Source organism: Vicugna pacos, chromosome 10 (genome assembly GCF_048564905.1).
Source record: "Vicugna pacos chromosome 10, VicPac4, whole genome shotgun sequence".
In the NCBI taxonomy this organism is placed as follows: Eukaryota; Metazoa; Chordata; class Mammalia; order Artiodactyla; family Camelidae; genus Vicugna; species Vicugna pacos.
Window position 1 is genome coordinate 51,383,215 of NC_132996.1, and position 24,813 is coordinate 51,408,027.

The following is a 24,813-nucleotide window of genomic DNA, read 5'->3' on the forward strand; positions in this document are numbered from 1 at the left end:
GAAATATGTGTTTTGGAGCTTGCGTACACATCAGGTAGGATGACAAAATGAAAGGGACGCATAATCTAATTGGACATTACAGAGCTGTCAGGACACTCCTGGTTCTATAAAGGGTTGACGTCTTGGCCACAGACAGAATCGATGAATTACGAGCTTATTGTGTTGATAACTTGAATCATAGAAACAGCCGTGATTCGGACATTGAGGCAAGCATCTTTGACTAACTCTTTGCATGTCTGATGCCCCCCACCCGAAGGAGTAGAGGGGGAATAAACTCAGCGAGAATTAAGAACGTGCCTGATTTTAAGTGTGTTACTCCAGAAGGATGGCCATGGGCGTTTTGCTGAGTGGCCAAAAAGATGTTTTGGTTAAGAAACTTCCTATTAACTTACGCTAAATCCAATTATGTACCAGCTTGATGGTGTAGCTCTTTTACTAATTAAGAAACTTTTCTATGGAATTTGACTTTAACGATTTAAAATCTACAGTATGTTTGTCTTACCCACATTGTACCCCCTCCTACTATATTGACTACAAACTAATTACTTTTTTTTTCTTTCTTCGTGAGCTGCCACAGTAAGTATGTGAAAACTTTGGAGCCTTTGGAACGGGAGCACTGGAGGAGTCTCTCAGGGCAGAATCGGATCCTTTGTCTCTGAGCAGCGCCAACGGCACTGGCTCCTGTGGTTCTGCAACTCTTGATTCGGGAAGTAATGTCTGATCTAGGTACCATCAAAGGTCATCCCCCCTCCCCTTGGGTGAAAACCAAAAAAAAGAATTTCTTAAGGGTTGTTGCCATCACCCGCAAGTAGACCACAACAACTCTGAATCCAAGTGTCAGCTGAGATGTGGAGAAATTTTATCAACACGTTTACAGGTTTAAAAAAAAGACAAAGACTTTCAAGCGTCTGTTGCAATCTGATTGTTTTAGAAGCCAGAAATCCATCAAATGAGCTTGCTGATGGAGCAGATCATAGCTTGTCGTCTTGCCACCCGTGTGCATTTTTTCCAAATTTGTACACTAATCTTCGGTCGACCCGTTCCAAAATTCCTGTTTTATAGTAGTACCTGTGAAAGGCAGCAGGAGAGAGATGTGGGGGAGGTTCACACCCCAGGAAAACAACAGAACACAAACACGCTCCTCATTCCTCTCCGGTGACGAGGCGGGCTCTGGTTACCCTGGTATTTTCACACCCTCTTATCAACTTACACTTAAACCTTTCCCAGACATCTTGAAGACTGAACCTCACCACATTCAGTTCAAAACTTGTGTGTGTGTGTGTGTGTGTGTGTGTGTGTGTGGTGGCCTGGCTTCTGAATGATCCCCAGGGAACACTGCTGAGAATGAAAAGGACAGCGTGTCAATTTACAAACCCTAATCCCACCTGTAACTAGGAACCAACATGTTGGTTCCTAACCTTTTGATTGTCAAGTGAAAAGCTGCGAAAACAGTTGAATTTTCTCCAGCTGGCCGTTTTACAGAATTCTGCCTGAAGGTTCCCGGCGTTTCCCGCCATTCACTTACCTCAGAGCTCTGCTCAACTTCTCGTATGTCATCCTGTCATTTTTCTTCCTTTGTCCCCACATCTTTGCCAGGGCTTCTGATTTAACCACCCGAAAAATACCTTGTTCCCTGTCTTCCCATTCCAGAATGCCGCAGTTTTCCTCAGGAGATAGAAGCAGGTCTCGCACAAATTCCCATAGATGAGAACTTTGGAGGCCTTTTGAGAAGGAAAAAAGTCAGTTAAAGGTTAAAAAAAACAATTTCTTTTTTAAGAGACGAGTTGTGCAGCTTCTCATTAACCCCTGAGCACTGCTGCTTCCTGGAGTCATTTCCCAGTTAGGACCGAGCGCTCCACTTGGAAACTCACGGAGCTGTGAAAAGTCTTCTAGAAAAAAAACCACAGAGACACCACATTTACATTGGCCAGCAACACCGCGTGGCTCCCAGACCTTCCCTGCTCAGTGGAACAACTAAGTCTTACAGAATTAATGGAATGACGGTCAAACGATCTTTTCATTCTTCTCTGTGACAGGCCGTATGCTTGTACGGAGATCCCTCAGCCACAGCTGTCTGGGTATAGCCAACCCTACAATTATGTTTTTCATGAAAAGCCGGTATTTCTCTTGTTCCATTATATCACAGTGAAGACTGGCTCTGGATTCTGACTGCCTGGCTTTGGGTCCTGAGTTCACCTTTTCTAGTTCTGTAACTCTCTAGTTATCTCTAAAATGGGTTCATAAGAGTACTTACCTCATAGCACAGGTTAGAGGATTATGATTTAATACATATTAGGTGGTTAGGCCCAAGCCCAGCAGGCTTGCCTCTGCACTGGGTAGATGGGTTTCAGTGCTGGGAAAGCTGAAAGAATTGCCAGCTCATGGGGTTTCTTTAAGTACGTTAGTGAGATGGACCCACGGCAGACCAGGAGAGATAACCCCTTATTCAAAAACTCAGCAGGCTTAGACAATTTCTTTAACCCTCATAATACTATTTCCAATCGAAAAGAAACTGGATTTTGATAACCTTATAAAAGTCATCATCAATTTCTCTATGTTCTTTGGGAAATAACTCATCCCACTCAAACACTGAGTTTCAAAGCTTATTAAAGTAGATTACTTTGTCTCAAAAGTGGTTTTAAGAAATCAGCAATGAGACAGGGAAAAAAAAAAGAAATCAGCAATGAGAAATCGCATCTCTACACTTACTTGTTCGACTATGGTTGTGACAGTCTTGACTTTTGATGCCACTTGTTTTCAAGCAGCTGGAATCAGCATCTGCAACAGAACGATTTATCCTTGTAGGGAGAGATGCAGGGCCACGTTCTGACCTTAGCTCGTACCTAAGTGAGCAGCTGTTCACTGCACCTGTGTGGTGGAGGACAGCATGCTGTGTGCTTTGGGGGTAATCAGGGGGTTTAAGGGGTGTTTGTGTCCAACACTGGGGACCTGCTGTGTGCCTGGTTCTGGGCTCTGAGCTGGAGATAGAAAGCGAACAAGACCGACTTGGTCCCAGCTCACGTGCAGTTTGAGGACTACTGGGCCATGAAAACACAAGTGAAACCCAAATCGCCATTGCTGTAAGTGTGATGAAGGAAGAAAGGCACGGGATAGAGGATGAAGGCGGAGGAAGACCTGCTGTAGATGGGGTGGCCAGGGAGGGCCTCCTGGAGGGGAGACACACACGCTGACGTGAGGAGGTGGAAGAGCGTTCCAGCAGGAAGGAGCGGCACGTGCAAAGCCAAGCATGGAGTGAGCGCAGATGCGGCGGCGCATGGTGTGCCCGGGGAGGCTGGTAGGGGATGATGCCGCCAGGGTAGTGGGCCGCCAGCAGGTCACGTGGGCACGTGGTAAGGATGTGGGATGTTATTCACAGAGTAAAGCCAAAACTCTGGAGTTGGACAAGACCCACATTTTAAGAAGATCCTTCTGGCTAGTGTGTGGAGAACAGACTGGCAGGGACACGAGTAAAAGTGAAGAGGGTAGAGCTTATGAATAGCACGGCATTAACTCAATACTGAGTTAAAGTAGAACTCACGCTGTAAGCAACAGTCTGAGACACCTGGTGGTATATGATTAAGAAATAACAGGTGACACCAGATGGCACCCTCGCCCTGGTGCCCCCCACCCCGCCATGTCCCCTTGCTCACTCCGCTCCAGCCACACGGACCTCCTGGCTCTTTCTGCAACTCAAAAGCACATCGGCCTCAGGGGCATTTGCTCCCTTTGTGCTGAGTCCATGGCCTCAGGCCCTCATCTGCATCTTTGCTCAAAGTCACCTTCTCAGGGGGGCCTTCCCTCACTGAGCTGGAATTGCATATACTCACCCTACGTGACACTCCATGACCTACTTTTATTTTTTGCCGTCATATTTATCCCCATGGGACATATTGTGGAATGTATTTATTTTGTTCACTGGCTGACTTTCCCCACTAGAGGGCAGGGATCTGTGTTTCCACGTGTACCCCACCCCCTCAGCACCTAGCACAGTGCTTGGCATATAGTAGGTGCTCAGGAGGCGTTGGGGAGCAGCCGTCACACTGGACTGCACTGTATTTGCCATTCCTGCTGCACCGCCTGGCAGGTACACTATGCTGTAACCACTGAAAGACAGAGCAAGTACGTTGTCCAGGGAAGGAATGGTACCCCGTGCACCACGCTGCTGCCCAGGGCGACCTGTCTCAGTGCCAGTGGGTTGTGTCACTCCCTGGTGTAACATCCTGCAGTGGTTCCCCGTGGTCTCCAGGGCAGAGGCTGCCCTTTCACAAATGGACCTCCAGCCCATTCTCCAGGCTTATCTCTTGATACTACCCAGCTTCTTCCCTCTTCTTGGGTCAGATAGTTCCAATGGGGCTTGAATTTCTCCTGCCTCAGGGCCTTTGCACAGGTTCCTGTACCCTACTTCTACCCAGCTGACTCTATTCTCACAAGACCTCTTCAGGAAGTCTTCTCTGAACTTCCCTCTGGGTTAGACCCCCCTTCTCTGTCCCACAGCACCCATGTGTTCCTCAGTATCCCAGCACTGGTCCCACTGCACCGTAAAGGTTGATCTCATCTCTTGTTTGCCTGTACTACAGCTGATATTAATGGAGCACTTCCTACATGCCAAGTGTGTGTTAAAGACTTCATATTCAGTATCTCATTTAACCCTGCCATGACCCCGTGCAGCATTATCACTATTCCCATTTATTGAGGAGGAAACTGAAGTCCAGATAGTTTAGGAATTTTATCCAGAGTGGTAGAGCCGGGACTTGAACCCAAAGTAGTTCTGTTCCAAAGTGGATGTTCACAACTACCACTTCATAATGTCTTTCATAGCAGGTGCTCAATAGACACTTTATGATTATTCAAGTTTGTGGAGAGTTTGCTACTGCCAAGAGCTCACTTGGTCTCATCCCTTCTTATGATGTATGTTTCTTACCGTCTCCATTTTACATATAAGAAAACAGGGGTATGGAGCGGCTAGGTATCTCACTGTAGGCCACTGACTCACTGGCTCACGAGTTTTGAGCCGCAGTGTGCCCTCTGTAGGCCCTGGGGGTACAGCACGGGATAAATCTGTCTCTTCTCTCAAGGGGCTCACACCCAAGTGGGTAGGAAAATCCGATGGACATGCAAGGGCTACTTCAGGTGGTGATGAATCTGTGGAGAAGATTACAGCAGGTGAGAGGACAGAGGTGAGGGGCAAGGGGACGAGTGAAGCTGCAATCATAATAAAAGCCAACAGAGAAAGCTCTCGGACAAGGAGACACCTGAGCAGGAAGGAGCGAGCCCTGCCTATGTTTTGGGAGCACGATCCAGGTCATGTGTCTGCCCAGTGGCGGAGCCGAGATCCGGGCCAAACATTTCAATGCCAGAGCCCTCAGCTCTGAGAATGACAGTGCATCGTTCACAGGAACGAACAATGACAGGAATGTGTGACTTCAGCTTGCGGCGTCCCTCAGGCCTCTTCTCGGCCCTGTTGCAGTCGGGAACCGTGTCGATGTGGAAAAACAGGCTCATGTGCACAGGCCAAAGCACGAATGAATACCCAGGTGAGATCAGCTGACACTGGGGCTGCCGCCAGGTGGAGTGGGGTGACAGCAGGTGAGCAGGGCTGACGGCCGGTTGATCAAGACTGAGAAAGGGTCCGGCCCTCCCATCTGATCTGATGCCACACTATGCAGTGTCACCTGCAGGGCAGGCTTCTCTATTGTTTTAATTTAATCTTGTAAGAAGAGAGAAAACACATGGCATGGTAAAGATAAAGGTGAGTTATTAACCAGTGACTAGACAACGAGCTTTCCCTGAAATGCCAAAATGGCGAGAAGTGGGAGGACAAAAGTCACCCTTTTGATTTTTATGATTTCCCCTCCTGTGCTTTGGATGGAAGATACTTGGCTTGACAGGATGAACACAGGATAGGTCAGCATGAGGGAGGGTTATGGGGAAGGTGGGCGTTTCTCCTTGTGGGTCTTGCCTGAGATAAATAATCCTGTTCCATCTGTTCCCAGTGCTCAGTGGTGGCTTTGAAGGTAGTGGTGGCTTGGCTAGATTGGAGGCCTTGCTTGGCAGATGGTGGCAGTGAGAGTGGCAGCGGGGGTGACAGTGGGGGCAGAGGGGCTGAAGGCATCATCAGTGTGTGCCCACCTTGAGGCAGGTTCCCGAATCCAAACCTGCCCAAGGTCAGCCAGAGGTAGCAGCAGCAGCACTGCGAACCCCCTAAACTTCTCTGCAGAGGCCCATGCTGTTCTGGGGGGCAGCTCTCCGTGTCTCACAGCTGTCTTCACCTTGAGTGTGTCCCTGCAGTTTGGACATGGCCCAAGCTCTCTGCTGTTGATGGGATTTGCAGGAGTTTGGTTGCCCTGAAACTAGAGACCGTTAAAATGTGGCCAAAGGATACATTCTCAGTCATTTATTGGGAACGTGGTCAGCTGTCCTCCAGAAGGCGGGATGGAGGCTGGAGTTTCTAACACAAGCTCACCATGTGCACATCTCCATAACACTACTGGTCCAGCCAGAAGGCCTGCACCCCAGGCCAGGAGCAGGAGGCGGCTCGTTCACGGGTGTTTCTGCCGCAGAGGTGGAGACGATGGGTGGAGAGGGGAGACCAAGTGCAGCAGGGCTGGGTGCGTCACTTGGGCCAGTTCTGACGGTTTCCTAACTTGTTGGGCCTGAGCCTCTTCAGCAGGTATGAAGTTGAAAATCATCCTGTTCTCTGAGTCCTCATGGAGCTGGGCTCAGACCCAGAGGAGTCTTAAATCTTGGGTTTCAACTGAGTGGACAGCAGAGTGAACAGAAGGGTTTGTCAATGTGTGTGCATGTGCGTGTGCAAGACTGCGTGCACCTGTGGGCATGTGGTGAAAAGCACAGTGTATAAGAACATGGACTTGGAGAAAACGAGTGGGAATCTCTGTGCTACATTTACTTGTAATTTACAAGTTTCAGCACCTCCAGTTTCCTCAGAGGTGAATAGGGATAACATTACTACCTAGTGAAGTTTTGATGAGGATTAAATGAGCTAATGTACGTAGAATACTCAGCCTGGCACTGCGCTGGGCACATAGTAAGTGCTTCACAAATGGTAACAAGAGCTATTAATCTTCATTGAAGATGGATGGGAACACTGCTTGAAGCTGTTCCTGGCCCAGGGCCTTTGCACAAATCATTCATTCTCCTTAATTATTTCTTTCCTCTTTTCCTGGCTAGTTTCTGCTCATCCTTTTGGCCTAACTGAAATATCTCTTCCTCTAGGGCTTCCCTAGTCCCTAATCTAAATGTGATCTTTCTTCCATCACACACAAGGCATCCTGCCATTTTCCTCTGTAATATCATCATAATCAGCAATTACATATTCATTACTGGGGTAATTTGTTTAATGTCTCTCTGCCTCCCTTGCCCCATGAGGGCAAGACCTTGGTTATGCTCATCACTGGAGCCACAGAACCTAGCTCTCGGCCCGGCACATGGTAGGCATTGAATAAAAGCTGGTCAAAGGAATGAATGAATGGAAAGGAAAAGAAAGAAGTAGATGAGGGGAAGAAGGGTTATGGGCTTCAGATTTAGGCACATCCAGGTCATCTGTCACCTGCTAACCTTTTAACCTTAGCCTCTAAGCTTTGGCGCCTGAGGAAAAGGCTATGGTTCTAGTACTTGTCTTACAGTTACTGGAGAGATTCCTTGAAACGATGTCTAGAAGGTGTCTAGCTTGGGGCCTAGTTCGCAGTAAGCACTCAGCAAATACTAGCGGCTATTATTATCATTGTTGCTATTATTACAGCAGCACTGACTCTAACTGGGACTGGTTATGGATTCAGGTAGAACCTTCTCCTGGTGCGGGACACACTAGCTCTGTCTAGCTCATCATCTTCCTCGGCTGTGAGGATGGCAGGCCGGCAGAAAGACATAGGTGGGTCGAGCTCCTGAGCCCTGAGAGCGGGCTGGTCGGCCGAAGCTTCCGGAGTGTGGCAAGCGCCTGCCCCGGGCCCGGGCCTTCAGACACAGACTCAGTAGTGGCCCCGGGCCTCGGTGGGCTCCTTTCTTCCAGGGGCTCTGCCGGGATTGGGCTGGAGGGTGAAAGCTGGGGTTCACTGCCCAACCCCCAGCCTGTTACAGATGGATGAAAATCCATGAGAGCCAGGAAGCCAGGTGGGCACTTTGCTCTCTGCGAGAAGGAGACACTACATGATCGTTGGGCCCAAATGCAGGGAACCTTGAGAAATACAGAGCTGCTCTCAACAGGGCCACTGGGCTCTGTGAGGCAGGGTGTGCCTCCTTAAGCCCACTGCATGTGGTTCACTGACTCAGCTATTCCTGCGTTAACTCAGTAAAAAACTCATCATTAAAGCAATAGCCTGAATTCTTGGTTGATTATTTGGGACTTTAAGGAGAGAAAAATAAAAATCATAAAAAATCCTTCCTCTGTGTCTGCGCCTCAGCTGGAGAACCACCGTGTCCTGCCGTATCTTTGTGGATGTATGAGCTGCAGTCCGTGGAGGAAAGGGGTCTCTCCAGGAACCACAGCTCCTCCCACCCTGGACCAGGGCCTTCTGTGTGGCTCAGAAACTAAGCAATCATCATGATCATCATCATCTTTAAAAAATGAAAGCTCCAAAGCTCCCTTTCCTAAACTTTCTCCATCTGCAGAAGTGAAATCATGAGGGTTAATTTTCAGAATCAACAAGGCCATCTGAGATCCTCCATCACCTTGTAATTACTAAGGTGATCTGCTTAGTGAGCTCATCTTCATAGGCATTATCAGCCATAAGGCTCTAATGGTTGCTAATTATGATTATTATTTCTAACAGGTACCAGTTTTTGGAGCACCTGTGCTGCTGGCATAAGCCAGGCACTTCACGTGCACTGTGACCTGAGCTCACCACAACCCAGCGATGGGTTTTAGAGACAAGGAAGCTGAGTCTGGGGAAGGATAAGGAAGCAGAGACCCCAGCCCTGTACACTGTCCACCACATTTCTCCCGCTGTCTTCTCTTAGCCTGTCATTGTTTTAGGTCATCACCCTTTCAGCATGGTCCTAGACAACCATCAAGCCCGCGTGCCCAACAACAGCCTTGATGCAGCCTCGGGCAGCTTGAACTTGGTTACTTACAGTCTCTGATGGCGGCCTTGGTCTCTTCAGCGTCATTGAAAAAGGAGTAACCTGGAAAAGAGAAAGGAATCCACAAGTCACGCGGTATAATCCTGGTTTCCCTGGCCAGGCCAGCAGGGGAGGTGCTGGGAGAAGGGGAGCCACTGTCCCTCTGCAGGGCAGTTTCACTTCAAAGGGAATCTTTGGAGACCATCTGGCCTTTATAGGGCCACCCTTGAGAGGTACAGTCTCCTTGTTTTCTCAGGGGCGACCTGGAGACAGCCTGGGCTAGGCATCCCAGCAGCTTCTAGGGTTTTCTGAGTGGGCACTGGGAATCCTGGCTTGGGATCAGGAGGCCTGGGCTCTGAGCTGGGCTGAGCCCCTGCCCCCTCTGCAGATTTGCCCAGTCACCCAGTCTCTGGGCTTGTGTTCCTCACTGGCAGCATGTGACAAAACCACCACTGTCCTCCCCTTTGGCTCTCAGAGTCTATGTTCTGGGACATGGCCTCTAATCCGGATTCGAATGCCTGTTATGTGCTGGTCAAAGAGGAAAATGGACACAGGGTTCCACGAGAAGTGCAGTACCCCGATACGAGGATTTAAAGAGGATTCGGGAGCCTGTCTTGGGATGGGGGGACTTGGTTGTCTCCTCTGAAGAGTAGGGTGGGTTTGGGGGGAGGTCAGGAGTTCCAGCTGATATTTTCATGTAGCAGCACAGGGCAAAGGACATCTCTTCTAATTTGGTGTCCAACGTGAGGGCCAGTTTACATTCACTGAGAAGACGGGGACAGGGCATATTTGTGACTGTTGGTTCCTAGGGCCATTTTCTGATTGGTTCTGCTCAGCCACGCCCCTCAGTTCACTCTTCCCCCGGAACAGGACAGGGGCTAACCAGGAACCTTTTCTCTCCCGCGCTGGGGGAGCCACCTCTGCCCTCACCCTTCCGGCTGACCTTGTCTTCCAGTGACCAGGGTCCCCATATTTCTGCACCCTTAAATCCTACTGAAATGTCTGCTGAGCCAGGAGCACACTGGGCCCTAGAGTCCCCCTTTCACTCCTTGCCCTTGTTATGTGTCCTTTTCTGCCAGAGCCCCAACCTATGGGATAATATAAGGCCTCAGCTAGGTAATAACCAGTTTAACATATAATTTCTTATCCAAACAGGGACAGTTTTGAAAATGAAAGACCAGATAACAGGTGGGCAAATGGGGACCCTGGAAACTGGTCACAACACATGTATTTCAAAACACAATACACATAGCCGCTTGAGGAACATGATGGAGAATCTGAGGACGAAGGCGGTTGATGGGGTAGACAGTCTTCCTGCTCAATATGCTAATGCCCTGGCCCGCAGAGTGCCTGACACTCCACCCTTGTGACGCCAGGGATTCCTTAGAATGAGCAGAGGCAACTTATGGCCTGTTAAAAAAAAACGTTGGGTTTTTAGCTTATTTGTTCTGCACAGACCCTGAGGCAATGAGACCAGGGACAGGTATTTTTGATGTAACAACTGCCAGGGAGGGAGGTGCCCGAGGTGGGAGATCCCAGCACAGGAGATGCTGGGGCCTGGAGACAAACGTGATTGACTTGATGCTTGGCCGTGGCTGGTGGTGCCAAGCTGTGTCCTCTCCCAGGACGGAATGCTCCGTTTTCATGGCCCTGGGATTCTTGTGCAGGGCTCTTTCCTTGGGAGGGTTCCGCATGGAGCCCCCAGTCTCCTCCCTGAGCCACTGTGATTTGCTCAGACTTGCCTCCTTTCACGGAAAGTCCACTCTCAGTGCAGGCTGCTGCTCCCAACTCCTTGCAGGTCACTGTCATTGGTGATAATGAAGCGGAGACTGGACAACAATGAACAGCAGGTCTGTTTGTCCTTTTCTCACCCCCAGTGAGCCATGGCTCCCAGGGCAGAAGCTAAGCAGTGCCCAGGGGTCCCCATCCTTAGCTTTCCTGCCTTGATGGGGAGATCAAGGGGAGGACAAAGACTCCTAGAGCTGAAGGTCCTCTGTGGGTTTCTGCCCAAATAGGAATCCCTGCCACAGTATCCCCATCAAGCAGGGGGCTGTTAGATGGCTTGATTATCTCCAGCAACGGGGAGCTTCCTCCCAGAGGTATCTTCTGAAGCAGCCATTTTAAAAAATGCTAACTTTTAGAAGGGCCTTTCTTAAAATTGAGCTAAAATGTGTTCCATTATTTATTTATTAAAAAAAATTCTGCCTCTTGGTTGTATTCATGATGACAAAAACAGTTGCCATTCACTGCATTTGTGTCCTTATCTGCTGTGTCAGGTAACGTTTCACTGAATCCTGTCAAGGAGCCCATGGAAGTGTGTCATCACTCCATCACAGAGTGGAGACAATGGAGGTTCAGAGAGGTTAAGCCACTTGCCAGAGGTCCTATGGCTCAAGAGTGTTAGAGCCAGGGTTGGAACGAAGGTCTTTCTGATCTCACAGGCCCTGCTGTGTACCAACTTTCAATGAATCAGCCCTGTTTGCCATGTGACCTTAGAGAAGTCACTTAACCACTTGGGACCTCAGGTCCTTTATCTGAATTTTAAAAACCTGTCCATCAACATTCTACTCTTGCAGGGTGTGTTGAATGCTACTGGCGCCATCTCGTGGCCATTTGATCCTTGACCATTAGCAATGTGATGAAAGGAAATAGCAACCGTAAGTTTGTTTTTTGTGTCTGGGAGTCTGTTTCTGTTTGGTACACCAGAGACTAACACAGCATTATAAAACGACTATACTTCGATGAAAAAAAAGGAAATGGCAATTAGTTGGACAGCTCTGGAAACAGGGAAGGGACAGGGTCTATCAGGTTAATTTTCTTCTGCTTAATGAAAGGTCAAGCAGAAGTCTCTTTTTGGCCACCCTTTATGGTTACCATTGTTGTAAGCATAATATTTTGTTGTAGCAGTCTTGCTCCTGGGTGGTCCTTGAACATGTTTTAGTTTTCTTTTCTTTCTAAAAATATACTCAACTTGGTTCCTTGTAACTCGCCCCATTTTACCTCCAGTCTGTGATTCTAAAGTTTCTGGTACGGAGAGGTTTGGTTAGCAGGGGATATGGGTTCACAGAGAGTTACAGTTAATAAAATTTCGCCATGTGAGTCACATGGTGGGGAAGGACTTCGCAAGGTCGCTGGGTCCCAATCCTGGGTCCCTCCCCTTGAGGCCCTGCCCTCTGACACTGACCTTGAGAGCGAATGTTCTGGAGGATGAAGTACAGGTACTCCCCACAGATGCCGGCCGCCTCGATGAACTCCTCCTGCGTCATACTGCACAGCTGCAGGCCGCTGACGTTGAAGTGGCAGAAGGAGATGCAGCTGGCATCCAGCTTGTACTGGTCGCAGCAGAACTGGAGCCACTCCCAGACGTGGCGCTTCGTCCAGTACTCAGGGTGGACAGATGTCCAGTAGGAGTCGCAGGCTGCATCAGGGGAGAGGCAAGTGAGATGACAGCCCCCAGGAGAGCTTTAGAAGTCCCCCGAGGGACGCTCTGGTTATTGTTAACATCCTCATCCTCTGTCTAATGGGTTGAAAGGGCTTCTAGCCCTGGGGTGTTCTGCTAGGGCCCTGGTCACCTTCCATCCTGCAGCAAAAACCAGAGGGGACTGGATCCGACCAGTGGACATACTGGCAGAAGAGGGAATGACAGGGCAGGAGACCCAGTCATGGCTTGGCTTGGGAGTGCCTTGAAAGAAGGGAACTAGAGGAGAAGGAAAGAAAAAGTGCCTTTAGATATTTGGTTTCAGACAACATGGTATTAAGAGTATAGATTTTGGAGCCTGAGAGGCCTGGGTTCAAATCCTGGTTCTTCTGCTTTCTACTTGGGCAAGGTCCGTAGACATTTAAGCCTCAGTTTCCTCATCTGTAAAATAGTGATAATATGCTTCACTCACAGGGCTGTTCTGGACTTTGGGGTTAATGTATATAGACTATGCAGTGCATAAAAATTATTAATAAATTCAACAGTTATTAAATGCCTACTGTTGCCAGGCACCGTCTGAAGCTGATTTGATCTCTGCTCTTATGGCCAGCTGCCCAACACTGGCTCTGGTCTGTGCGCTGCCTCTGGCTACCTTGTGCTGAGGGCCTCGGGCTGCAGAGACGTTGCCCAAGTGTCTGGCTCACCTTGGATCATCATAGCAGTTTCCTCCAGAGGACGGGGAGGTGGAAGAGTTAGTTGTACTGTTGTTCTTGTGTTTTTTGTGATGTTTTGAGGATTTTCTATCCTGAGGCCAGATCCCCTTTACTGTTTCAGAGGAGCCCCCTCCACCCCCTGACAGAGGTGGGCACCATCCTGTCTGGGAGGCTGGGCAGTGGATGGTCCAGGGCTGAGACTGGGTGCTCAACAGCCTGTCTCAATGCCAGGAGAAACTGAAAGTGTGGCAGACATGATATGGAAAGGGTGAGGTATCAGGTACTTGGTCAAGAATTTTGACACAAATAATTCCTGCCATTGCCATGGTACCCCATTCATTCATTCATTCATTCATTCAAAAAGCCTCAGTTTCATCAGTAAAATGGGGGTAACAATAGCACCTACATCATGGGGTTGTTCTGTGGATTAAATGAGTTAATACATGTAAAAGTTCTTAAAACAGATTTTTAATGCTATTATTATTGAACACCTACTATGTGTGAAGCAACAAATTGTATGCTAAGGATTCACAGTGAACAAGAGGTTTGGTTCTGGTCCCCCAGGAGGTCAAAGATGAGGAAACTGACTGTACTCCAATTTAACAAAAAGAGAGAAAAGAAAAAAGAAAAAAAAAAGAGGACACAGGGTTATGGAAGACTTGCCCAAGACCCCACAGCCAGTGTGGGGTAGAGCTGGGATGTGAACCCCAGTCTGAACTCAAAAGCCATCACTCTTCCCATCCCTCATATTGGTCCTCAAAGCGTCAGCACAGAGAAGAGATGAAATGTGTAGGGAGAAGCAGAGGAAGATAAGGAGAAGGAGAAGGAGAAAGGCAGAGAGCAGAGTCAGGCAGAAGGGACTGGCTCAGGCTGTGTGGACGACAGAAAGCCTCACGAATTAAACCCCAATGCAAATGGTAGTGAGGTTGTTTTGACTCTCCCTTTAAAGGCTGCATTTGCTGCTACTGTCCCCAAAGGAGCTTGGACACTTCTAATCCCAGGCAGTTGATGGCTTCTCTGACCTGTCAGATGTCTGCTCCTTTAGAACCCGTCGCGTGTCAGCCAGGCTGCTACATGCGTGCCCTTATCTAGTTCTTTAAATCAGCTCTAGTTCTTTAAATCCTCCCAGATAGGTAACAGCAGGAAGCTGAGACTCCCCCTAAAACTCAGAGCGCTTCCAGAAATCTCACCTCCCATCATGGAGTAGATTGAGGCACAGTCAAATTTTAATACTAGGTTTGTTACAGACTCAGGTCTTTGGACGCTTGGAGCGCCAAACACAATGGAGGGAGAATGAGTAACAGGTGCCCTTTCCTGCTCCCCGAGTTGGGGGGACGGGCAAGCTGGTCTCTTAAATGGGGGTGAGGGTCGGGGCAGATTAGTGGGCTGGCCAGGAGGGGTGGCTTAGGTGGTCTGCCCATCCCCTTGGTGGTGCCCTGTGCAGGGATCATGTGCAGTACCTTGCTTTTGCTCCCAGTACCTCAGAAGTGGCAGTGGCGTTTGGCTTTTTTGTATCTTATTGTTCCCAATTTGCCGCAACTGCGCACGCGTACACTTATTTTTAGTCCGTACTGTTTTGTCATTGGAGGAGACATTTGTGTAGGTGCGAGCGCTCCAGTAAAGGGTCCCAGGTCTCAGCCTGTCTCAGGTTTGTTTAAATTTAAGTTTTTAATCAGAATTCTATATGTGTGTGGGTCAAAGAGTCGCCGTCTGGCCGGAGGGTGGCAGCTAATGTGGCCTCCGCCTGCGGGGTGAGGAGAGGGCTCCCGCCGGCCCACGTGGGGGCGCCACGGTTTCATGGGGAAACGCGCGGCCCTTCCCTGTCTGGCCCTGACTTTCACCTGCAGGGTGGCGGCGCCAGTAAACCCAGGGGCCTTCCACTTTTCTGGGATTCTGAGGAGAGATGTTTATGAGTCTTGGGATTTTCCCGCCTTTGCTCCTGAGCTGAGCGCCCCCGGAGATGGCTACCGGGGTGCTGCCCTTGGAGGACGCGCTGTGCTTTTCACGGAAAGGGTTCCCGAGTCGCCGGCGCCTCCCGCCTCGTTATTTTCTTTGGCACTGGGAGTTGGCCATGTTGTTTCTGGAGACTGACGTGGCCTAAAGGGTTCGGAGAGGTGTGTGTGGGGTGGGGGGAGCGCCGACACTAGGGAGGTGTCGCTGGCGCAGCTGCCTTCCCCTGGGCTCCTTCCTCTCAAGCTCCCTCACAGAGCAGGCTTTGTGCGCGGCTCCCGGCCGGCCGTGGAGGGAGGCCAGGGCCAGAGCCCCGCATGGCGGGCTCCCGCCGGAAAAGTCCTGCCCACGGTCCCCCGAGCGGAGAGTCCCCCTGGCTGCTCTCAGCCACATGGAGGGCAGAGTGCCAGCATCGCAGGAGCTTTTTGCTCGTCGTGTGTTTCCGCGGCCCTGTCCTCCCAGGGGTGAGGAAGGCCTGCTTCCTCCTCCTCCTCACCCCGCCCGCAGCCCCCCTCGGCACTGCCTCCTGCTCTGGGTCTTTCCACAGACACTTCTGGTCACCTCGCCGAGGTCCCCACCTGCCTTCTCCTAACCCCCGCTCGTCCTCAAACGACAGCTCTCAGCCCCTCTCAGGGTGGCATGCTCTTCCTGCACAGCCCCGCCCCCAGGGGTCCCTCTCAGAAGGCCCTCCTCACGGCCTCCCTCCCGCCCCAGACCTTGGGCGCCCCCTGTGGGCGGGGCCAGCGAGGAGCCCCCTGTGGGTGCGCAGTGGGGGTACTGACCCCCGGCCAGGGGACCTGCGGCTGTTACCTCCACTTCACAGGGAGGAAACAGCTTCTGGGAGGTTACTGACTCTCCTCAGGCCACAGGCTGGTCAGTAAGGGGAGTTAGGCCCCACGCCCACTCCTCTATCTTTGCATGTGGGAATTTGCTTCATGTTTGCCTCCCTCTTGGTTGACGAGGACCAAGTTGGACACATATTTGGAAGAATGACTAAAAAGATTTGGCTAAAGGCATATATATATATATATATATATATATATATATAAAATTTATTTGTATACATACTATATATTTACATATATATAGTATTATATATTACATATATATTATATGTATATATTTATACATATATTACATATATACACATATATATTATGTGCGTGATGTGTATGTGTATATGTATATAAAATCTAGGTTTGAAAGATCAGAAAAAGGATAGAGAGACTGATGATGACCATGTTTGCGATTCCAGTGAATGACATGAAAGATTTTTTTGCTACTTGGTAGAGATGAACTCAGGGAAAATAAAAGACAGGGTGTATGCCCATAGAATATATCATCTTTAACAGGTTATATTGTCTGGAAATGTAAAGTGGTTTCCTCCATATGCCTCCTATTCAAAAAAGAATGTAAACTTTTCGGAGAAGCCGAGCTATGAGGACTTCTGCCGACGTTTACCAGTTGGGGGTGGATGACAGACACCCTGTGCCTGGTAGACTTTAATCCGAATGTCCACAGGCCACAGTTACAAAGCAGGCTTGGCCAGTTCCTTTGAAGTGGGAAGTAGGTCAGGACACATGTTTTAAGGGATAGCTGCATTGGGAAGAAGAATTGAGGGGCTAAAGGGAGTTTTCTGGTAGGGGGGAATATAGTGATGCTATAACCTGGGGTGCATTTAAATTCAGAGAAAGGGCTTAGGCTTTTAAGAGCTGGGCTGGTGCACTCAAATGCTCACAGGGTCAGCAGGTGATGTCCATGACGGAAGTGGCCCCTAATGGGGACAGTGGGATTGGCAAGTTCATGCTAAGTAGACAGTTGTGGCTCAGTTGACTGTTGCCATGTGGGAAGGTGGGCCCTGTGTTGTCAAGCTCAGATTGTTATGTGAAATCTCATAATTTTTAAATGCCAACTTAATTTAATTTTTAAAAACCACTCTGAGGGCCAGTCAAAACTCCTACAGGCTGGCTTTCTTCTGGCAGTCACTTTGTGACGGAGAACTTCACATGCTTCTGGACACTTGTCTCCATCAAGACCATTGTTTACAGTGATCATGCTAAGACTTTGAATTTTTTAAAAATTGAAATGTAATTTCTATACATTGAAACTTATCACTGTAAAAAGCCATGCTGCTTTGCTGGGAGTTAAGGGGAAGGTACTAAATGGTTTCCCCTCCTTAGCTCCAGAAGGCTCCTTGAAAATCACTGTTCTAGAACTTAAAACCGGGGCTCCCGTTGTTTGGATTCCCCCTAAAAGTTGAAAGCATATGTGGCCTCACACTTAGTCGTCCTGCCTCCTTGGGACTAATTGGCAAAATGGGGATAATAGGACTTAACTCATCCTGCTGTTAAGAGGATTAAGTGAATCAAAATATGGAAAATTCTTAAAACAGGGGCAGGCATACAGTAAGTGCTCATTAAATACTACCCATTTATACTTGTTAATATTGGGGCTACCTGTACCACTAGTTTAATTCCATTTCCTCAGATACTTCTAATATGTTCTCTCTGTGTGTGTGTGTGTGTGTGTGTGTGTGTGTGTTTGTGTTTGTGTAGTTCAGCAGCTTTGTTTCTTTCCAGAGATCTGGATTTATTTTCTTTATGAAAAATAAGGAAATTATATTATAAACCAAGCTAATTTGTTCTTGAATTGCCAGCATGAGTTACATGGCCAATGCTGTTCAAAATATGGTGACACAAGTGAGTCTGTGTGACTTTGTAAAATGCCTGATGATCAGGACACACAGCAGACCCATGTTTCTGACATGGGGGGTGGAGAGGCTGGGGCTAAATTCCCAGAGTGGACAGAGGGGGCCAGGGGTAACTGAAGCCAAAGGTAATGCCTGTGCTTCTTCAGTAGAAATGCCAGAGAGTGGATCCATGAATCCTCTACTTTGTTATATCCCCATTGTTTGTTACAGACATCTGATGTCGTCTCAATTTTATGCAAAGTGCTCTTAAAAAAAATTCTAGGCATATTCCCTTGCCGTCTCTTCCAATATTTTGACTTTTTAAAAATTACAATGAAATAGATGTGCAACAGAATACAAAAGTAACTTGAGCTTTGAGCTTTTAATTATGTTCCTAGGTCCTCTGGAGGAAAACTTGATGTTTCCGTTCTGCTGATCAGGGAGCATAGATGAGAAATTTTGTGACGCTCACTGTTTATGCTAGCTACAGGGATTCAGTCAGGCTCCTATTCCCATCCTCCATTCTAGGGTCTGTCAACTGACCTGGACTTTCTGGTGCGAATTTCAGGATATTGTGGGAGTAATAACTGAGCTTGGGCTATGAAGATGGGCCTTCCTGATTTGCAGTCCTGGCTCTTCAGCCTCTTAGCTGTGCAATCCTAACACAGTTTCCTAACCTCTCTGCACCTCAGATTTCTTCATTTGTCAATCAAGAATAATAATAGTGCTTGCCTCTTAAGAAATTTACCATGAAATGGAAGAAAAATGATGCATGCAAAGAACTTAGTCCAGTTGTCTGGGCAACAGTAAGCTTTTGACATGTCACTTTTAATTAGTTATTATTTTTGAACTACATCTGTTCTTGGGGAAATGAGGCTGTCCCCACTGGGGCCTCAGTCTAGCTGAGAGACAAGCAAAACAAAGCAACCCAGGACTCGGTGAGGGGGAGGCAGACAGTCTGGGTCAGAGGAGGCCTGAGTTAGACAGTCTGGACAATAATTAGCATCATTTATGAGCATCGGGAGTTAGGAAAGTTTTTTGCCTGGGGCAGCACTGACGAGGGCCGGTGAGCAGACTGGATAGCACAGGGCACTGTCAATTGTGGCTTTGTCACTGAAATGGAGGACTTTATGAGGGGAAACCTGAAATGATAAATTGCTTCCAGGTTTCCTTCCAGAGCTGGTCTAGCCCCATCCAGTAGTCCTTCTTGGCTTTCCTCCCAAACCTGTGGAATGATTTAGACCACGAGATGGAAAAAAAAAAAAAGTCCAGAGCAGTGTAAGAAACTGGATGGAGAAGAGGCGACAGACAAAGGCTGGCTGGGCATCAGCAGGGTGCTGTGGCCTTGGCGTCTGGTTAGAAAGGGCAGAGAGCGCCAAGCCTGAGCAGTCCCGGGGCCGCAGCTGCCCAAAGGTTTGGTTGTGTGCGGGATAGACTGGAGGTGGCTAATGGTGAGGTCTCTCCCTGGGGTTGTCCTAGGGTGTGACAACCGCCATGGGGCTCACCTTAGACTTTTCGATGACTTTGTGTTTGATTATCTTGTTTTGATTTAGAAATTCTTAGATGCTATCTCTTGTATCTGCTCTCAAACTTCTCTACCTGGTGCATGAATCTTGCTTAAGAAAAGCCCCCATGGGACCCGGATGCCTCTTTCCCTGATCTGGATGTTAATCCCCAAGATCAGTGGGTTTGGCACCTTTTTGAAAATAAAGTTCTTTCTTCAGATAAAATCTCCCATTGCTAACGTATTTGTTGAACACTTAGTATGTGCCAGTTACCATGCTGCACTTCTTGAGTGTTCTCATACCATCCTCAACACGAGGCTATGAGGTCCTAGATCATGTAGCTTATTTTATAAAGTAAATGAAAAAAATAAGGCACAGAAAGGTGAAATCCCTTCTTGAGGTCACATAGTAAGTGGCAGAGCAAGAAGGAAGTCATAGTGCTCCAGCTCCTGCAGCCAGGCCTGAATAACCACTATGCTACACTGTCTTCAGAATCAAAGTGAGGGTTGGGGTGGAGAGGCGGGCCTAAATCCTGTCCTTCTCAGCTGTCACTCCAGGTCCCTGAGGAACCCCCCAGGAACCCCTAGAGCTGCTTCAACCTAGAGACCTCTGCTGCAAAGTGTAAACAAGATCCCAATGCCAAGGGGGTATGTGGTATGGCCACCATGGCGATCAGGGGAGGGGGATGTGGCTATGTGGAGGGTCAGGATGGAGTTCCAGAAAGTGGAAGTGAGGTCAGGATACTCCGTCTGATACTTGTCAGATGCTTGGCTACCGGAGCTTGATTAGAGAAATAAAATGTCACATGCTTGTGAAATATATGAGCTACACCTGCACCCAACTTTGATAAGGTTTTCCAGGATTTGTAATTCTTTATTTTAGGAGAACTGAAGGGAGGGCCAGGGAGAGCTAATGAAATTCTAGAGCATTTTGCAATCTCTGACTGTCCACTCGCCAGCATGCAGTGCAGCCACACAGAAGTCCTGCTTTAAAGAGCCGGCCAGATCTTTTGCACTTAACACATTGAGGGCACACTCAGCTGCCTGCTGCTAAAGCCATTGAAAAGGCAGTACAAATGGCTGATTCTCTAACCAGGTTGCCTCCTACCCTCTCGTGCACATAATTTAGCTAGCAGCCCCATTGTTTCTTTATCCCTTTCTCTCCCTTTGGTCTCAAAGTGTCTAAGATGCCAGCACTTTTGAGTTGGAAGGGCTGAGATGGAGACCAGTATTGCCTTTGTTCAATATGGAAAGTGAAGAGAGGACAGAGGAAGCTGTCTGCCCACCAGCTGGGAGTCGGGAGGTGTCTTGGCTGCGGTGACCACCTACCAAGAGCCAGGTGCTTTGCTAAACACTTGATATGTGGAATCTCAGTCAATCCTCCCATTGTCAGGAGGTGGAAGCTGTTTCAGCCCAGCACAGTATATCTCAGGGATATTAGGAAAAACCTGCCCAAGGTCACAGGGCCAGTCAGCGCCAGCACCAACCCTTGAACCCAGACACAAACAGGAAGCTGCCATTGGGACCACCCTGAATTCAGGCTGGAATTTCCCATGAGGTGGGCAAGGACCTCAGGAGAGATGGCCACTGAGCACTGAAAGTTTGCAGAGCAGTGTCTGGAGGTCAACCTGGCTGTCCCCTGATGCATCCCTCTCAGAGAATTTTTTGTAGATACTGAGACCCACGTGTCACCTCTTGGGGTGAAAAAAAGAACCCATCGCAGGGCATTCCTCCTACCACTGGGACTCGGGGAGCGCGGGTTCTTAGTTGAGACTAACCTTTCACACCCAAGTTTGACCTTTAGGAGCTCAGAGACACTTAGCTCCTTCTGGAATCCAGAGGCCCAGCTGGTGAGCCTGAAGCCTGCCTCCTCCCTCCGGGAGTGTTAGGGAGCTGAGCCACTCTCAGAGGATATTTTATTTTCACACTTTGGTAGGAATTTCTAGTCTCCCAATAGGTGGTGGGGGATGAAGGCTGTATCTGTGATGTTGCCTGATTCAGGAATCAGAAGACCTTTTGGAAGGATTCTAGCAGTGATCTGGTCCAACCCTTCATTATACTGATGGAAATGTGGAGGCCTCAGACAGGAGAAAGCTGGGACTGTGCTTTTTAAATGTACAGTTCAGTGGCATTAAGTACATTCACATTGCTGTGCAACCATCATCACCATCGGTCTCCAGAACTTTGTCTTCATCTCTACATGAAATCATCCTTCTGTTTTTTACACACTTACATGTGCTTGTCATGTGCCTGCCTGTGTCCCAAACACTTCACACATATTAACTCATTTCACCCTCACAACTCTGCAAGGTAGGCATTACTGTTATGTCCACTCTACGGATGAGAAAACTGAGGCACTGAGAGGTTAAGATGGTGCAGTTATTAGATAGCAGAGCTGGACTTCACATTCAGGACACCTGGCTCAGAGTCTGACCTCTGACAACTACAGAAGCTCCTGAACACTGCCTGGGGTAGGCGGCTGAGGCCACCCCCTCCCATCGGCACCGACGCCACCCAGCAGCAGAGGCAGAAAGAGGGCGCTCCCAGGATGGCAGGTCTGGGTTATGCAAGGTTGGAGAGAAGGGCCACGAGCTGGGCCCCACCATTGTGGGACATGCGGGGAGTGGACAGGGACCCCAAAGCCTTCATTGTCCTCCTTCAAATTTAGCCTCTTAACCAAATATTGAGAGGGGTTGGAGACTGAGTAAATTTCTCATTGTCTTCCTGGGAAACAAGGTGTGGGACGAAGTACTTAATGTGCCTCAGGCCTGTCTGTGCTGCACTGGCCTTTGGCCTGGAGGCAGGGGCTCCTCGTGTGGACATTTCACAGCGTCCTTGGAGACTCAGCCTCTCCTGGAGGCTGCCAGCCTCCTGACCTGGAGTGTGGACCCCACCGGGCAGGGGTGCACAGAGTCAAGGCTGAGCGGCCAGGACCCACAGCTTGCTCAGCGCTTACATCACCCTCCGTGGGTGCACCTGCCGTGCACCTGCCGTGCTAGCAGTCAGCCAGGCTTGCTGTGATGTGCAGTCACCCAGGTACCTGGGGACAGAGGCCCTCAGAGGGTTTCTGGGGCAAAGCTCAGCTGGCCTCCCTTTGGTATGGGATTTGCATGAGGCCCTGTGCTACCTTTAGGTGGGGAAAACTGGGCTGGGAGAGGAAGAAGTGTGGGAGGGTGGCCTGGGGGACAGCGAGGGGACTCCTGTTTACTGAGCACTTGTTGCTGCCAGGCTATTTATTTCACAGTTTGGTTCCCTTAATCCTTACAGTGAATCTCATCATCCCTGCTTTAAGGACAAGGAAATAGAAGCTCAGAGAATATCAATCATATTAATATCAATAACCACCACATTACATCATTTATAAGATGACCATGTAGGATAGTTAAGTGCTCAAGTCAACCTGCATGAAACATAACTGACTGTGAGACTTTGGGCAGGTCATGCACCCTCTCTGTGCCTGTTTTTTTAATCTATAAAATGAGAATAATAATTACTTCTCATAAGATTTCTATAAGGATGAGATGGGTGCTTGGCATAGGGTCTGGGGCATAGCTAGTATTTAGCGAATGTTAGCTAAGCCATGATGATCAAGCAGTCACAGTGTACTAGGCTTTGGGTTACGGGTTTCTTTCTACAACATTGTTTAAATATAAAAACTCCAAGAGATTGGCATTATCATCTCCCTTTTACCTGTTAGCAAACTAAGGCTCAGAGAGGTTAGTGGAGTCCCCCAAGGCCACAGAGCTGGGAAGAGGATGGGGCGAGGATTCCAGTGCTTTCCTCTCTGTAGAGGCACCCTTCCTCTGCCCTGAACACTGGTGAGAGCTGGCATTTTCAGGCCCCCAGCACTGCCTGGACGCCCACCTGAGGCCAGCACCACCTCCTGCCCCACCTGTCCGAGCTCAGATGGGCTTCTCCAGATGTACACACCTGTCTGATGCTCAAAGGCAGGATAATACTCTTCATTGCTGAACAGATCAGTCCACGACATCAGGGGGTCGCAGAAGGACGCGTTGGGCAGGAAGGTGCTGTGTGTCACTGAGTCCAACATCACCCTGTAATGGCAGGAGAGGCTGTGAGGAGGCGGATGATGGTTCCTGGAAGCCACACTGCAGGAGCCCCCGGCAGGGCGATGCCTGGTTTTTAATAATGATAGCAAACACTTATAAATCAGGCAGCCTCCCAGGAGCCAGGGACCCCTCTCAGTGCTTTCCCTGGTGACATTATTTAAATCCTTGACACATCTTGTGAGGTTTGTGTGTATAGCTCCATTTTAGAGATGAGAAAACTGAGGCAGAGGGGTTGAAGTCAGTTGCCCGGGTAACATGGCCGGTAAGTGGCAAAGATGGGATTTCAGGATGAAGGCTTTTATTATGCAGTGGTGCCGCCTCCTTTACTTTTGCTATCCTCTCACACCTGACCCCTGAATGCTGGCTTATAGTGTCTAACAATATGCTTCTGAAAACAGGGCAAGATTGTTATACATGAATATACCCACAAACACTTATCCACATTCTGAAATCCGAAAGCTCTGAAACTGAAAGAGTGTGTGTGTTTGGTGCAAACTTATTTCCCAGCAAAAAGAGTCCTGAACTGATGTTATGTAGGTTTTATATAATGTCATATATATGTGACATCTATGCTTCTATTTTGTATACAAACCAATACTATATGTTTATATAGTCATATATAAACTATAGACAGGCTGCATAGTTTATTTGTCCTACTTGATGAATATTCCTATGATACACTGCAGAAATATTACTGTATTTAAGCAGTCCTGGCAAGCAGGCAATTCCTTGAGAGGGGTATTTTGTGCTGTGCTCTGTATGCCTTGTGTAAGCCTCCTAATCCTTGAAAAATTCTGAATTCTGCAGCACATCTCGCCCCAGGGTTCTGGATAGGAGCGTGTGGACCTGTGATAATTGTAACACACTTGCTTCACTGAGGGCTCTGGGCTGAGCAGTTGACGTTCATTATTCATGGTGTCCCCAGTGCAACCACTCTGAGATGGGCTCTGGTAGGGTTCTGTTTTGCAGATAAGGGATGGGCGCTCCGAGATTGCAGGTAACATGTCCCGCACCACCCAGCTGGCAGGTGGTAGAGTTTGGGTGACAACTCAGGTTGTTCTATTTAAGAAGTCCTGATCCTACTCGCTGTGCTCTAGTCCCTGCACACACTGGTGATTGGGAAGCTTTGGGAGAAGGTCTCTGATCGAAGTTGGAAAGCGGATAGAAAAAAACGGGCCTGGGCCCCCCACTCACAAGCATTCTTGCCCACGCCAGTCTCATCTTTCAAGTTTCTCTTTGCTGTTTCCTATTCCCTCGGTTGAAGGAAAAAAAGGACAATTTGTTTAGTGAATTAGAAAAATATGTTCACTCAGCTTCTTTTATGATTATTGCAGTAAATTGATGAGATAGAGTTGATTCTACCCTCTTTTGCAAAGGGGGCACGGCAGCTCATG

At 48.6% G+C, this 24,813-nt stretch overlaps 1 protein-coding gene across 2 annotated transcripts in view; it reads right to left on the minus strand.

The window, feature by feature from the left end:
* Positions 1-539: 539 nt before the first annotated feature.
* The window catches only part of ELF5 (E74 like ETS transcription factor 5), a 38,115-nt gene continuing 13,841 nt past the window's right edge, over positions 540-24,813 (minus strand). For both annotated transcript variants that reach the window (XM_015251778.3, XM_006198314.4), the window contains exons 2-7: positions 23,280-23,404; positions 12,260-12,493; positions 9,088-9,138; positions 2,710-2,778; positions 1,526-1,721; positions 540-1,068 (exon numbers count right to left, since the gene is read on the minus strand). In XM_015251778.3, the coding sequence (XP_015107264.3) occupies positions 972-1,068; positions 1,526-1,721; positions 2,710-2,778; positions 9,088-9,138; positions 12,260-12,493; positions 23,280-23,404 (772 nt within the window). In that variant the 3' untranslated portion in view covers positions 540-971. The remainder of the gene's footprint in view (positions 1,069-1,525; positions 1,722-2,709; positions 2,779-9,087; positions 9,139-12,259; positions 12,494-23,279; positions 23,405-24,813) is intronic.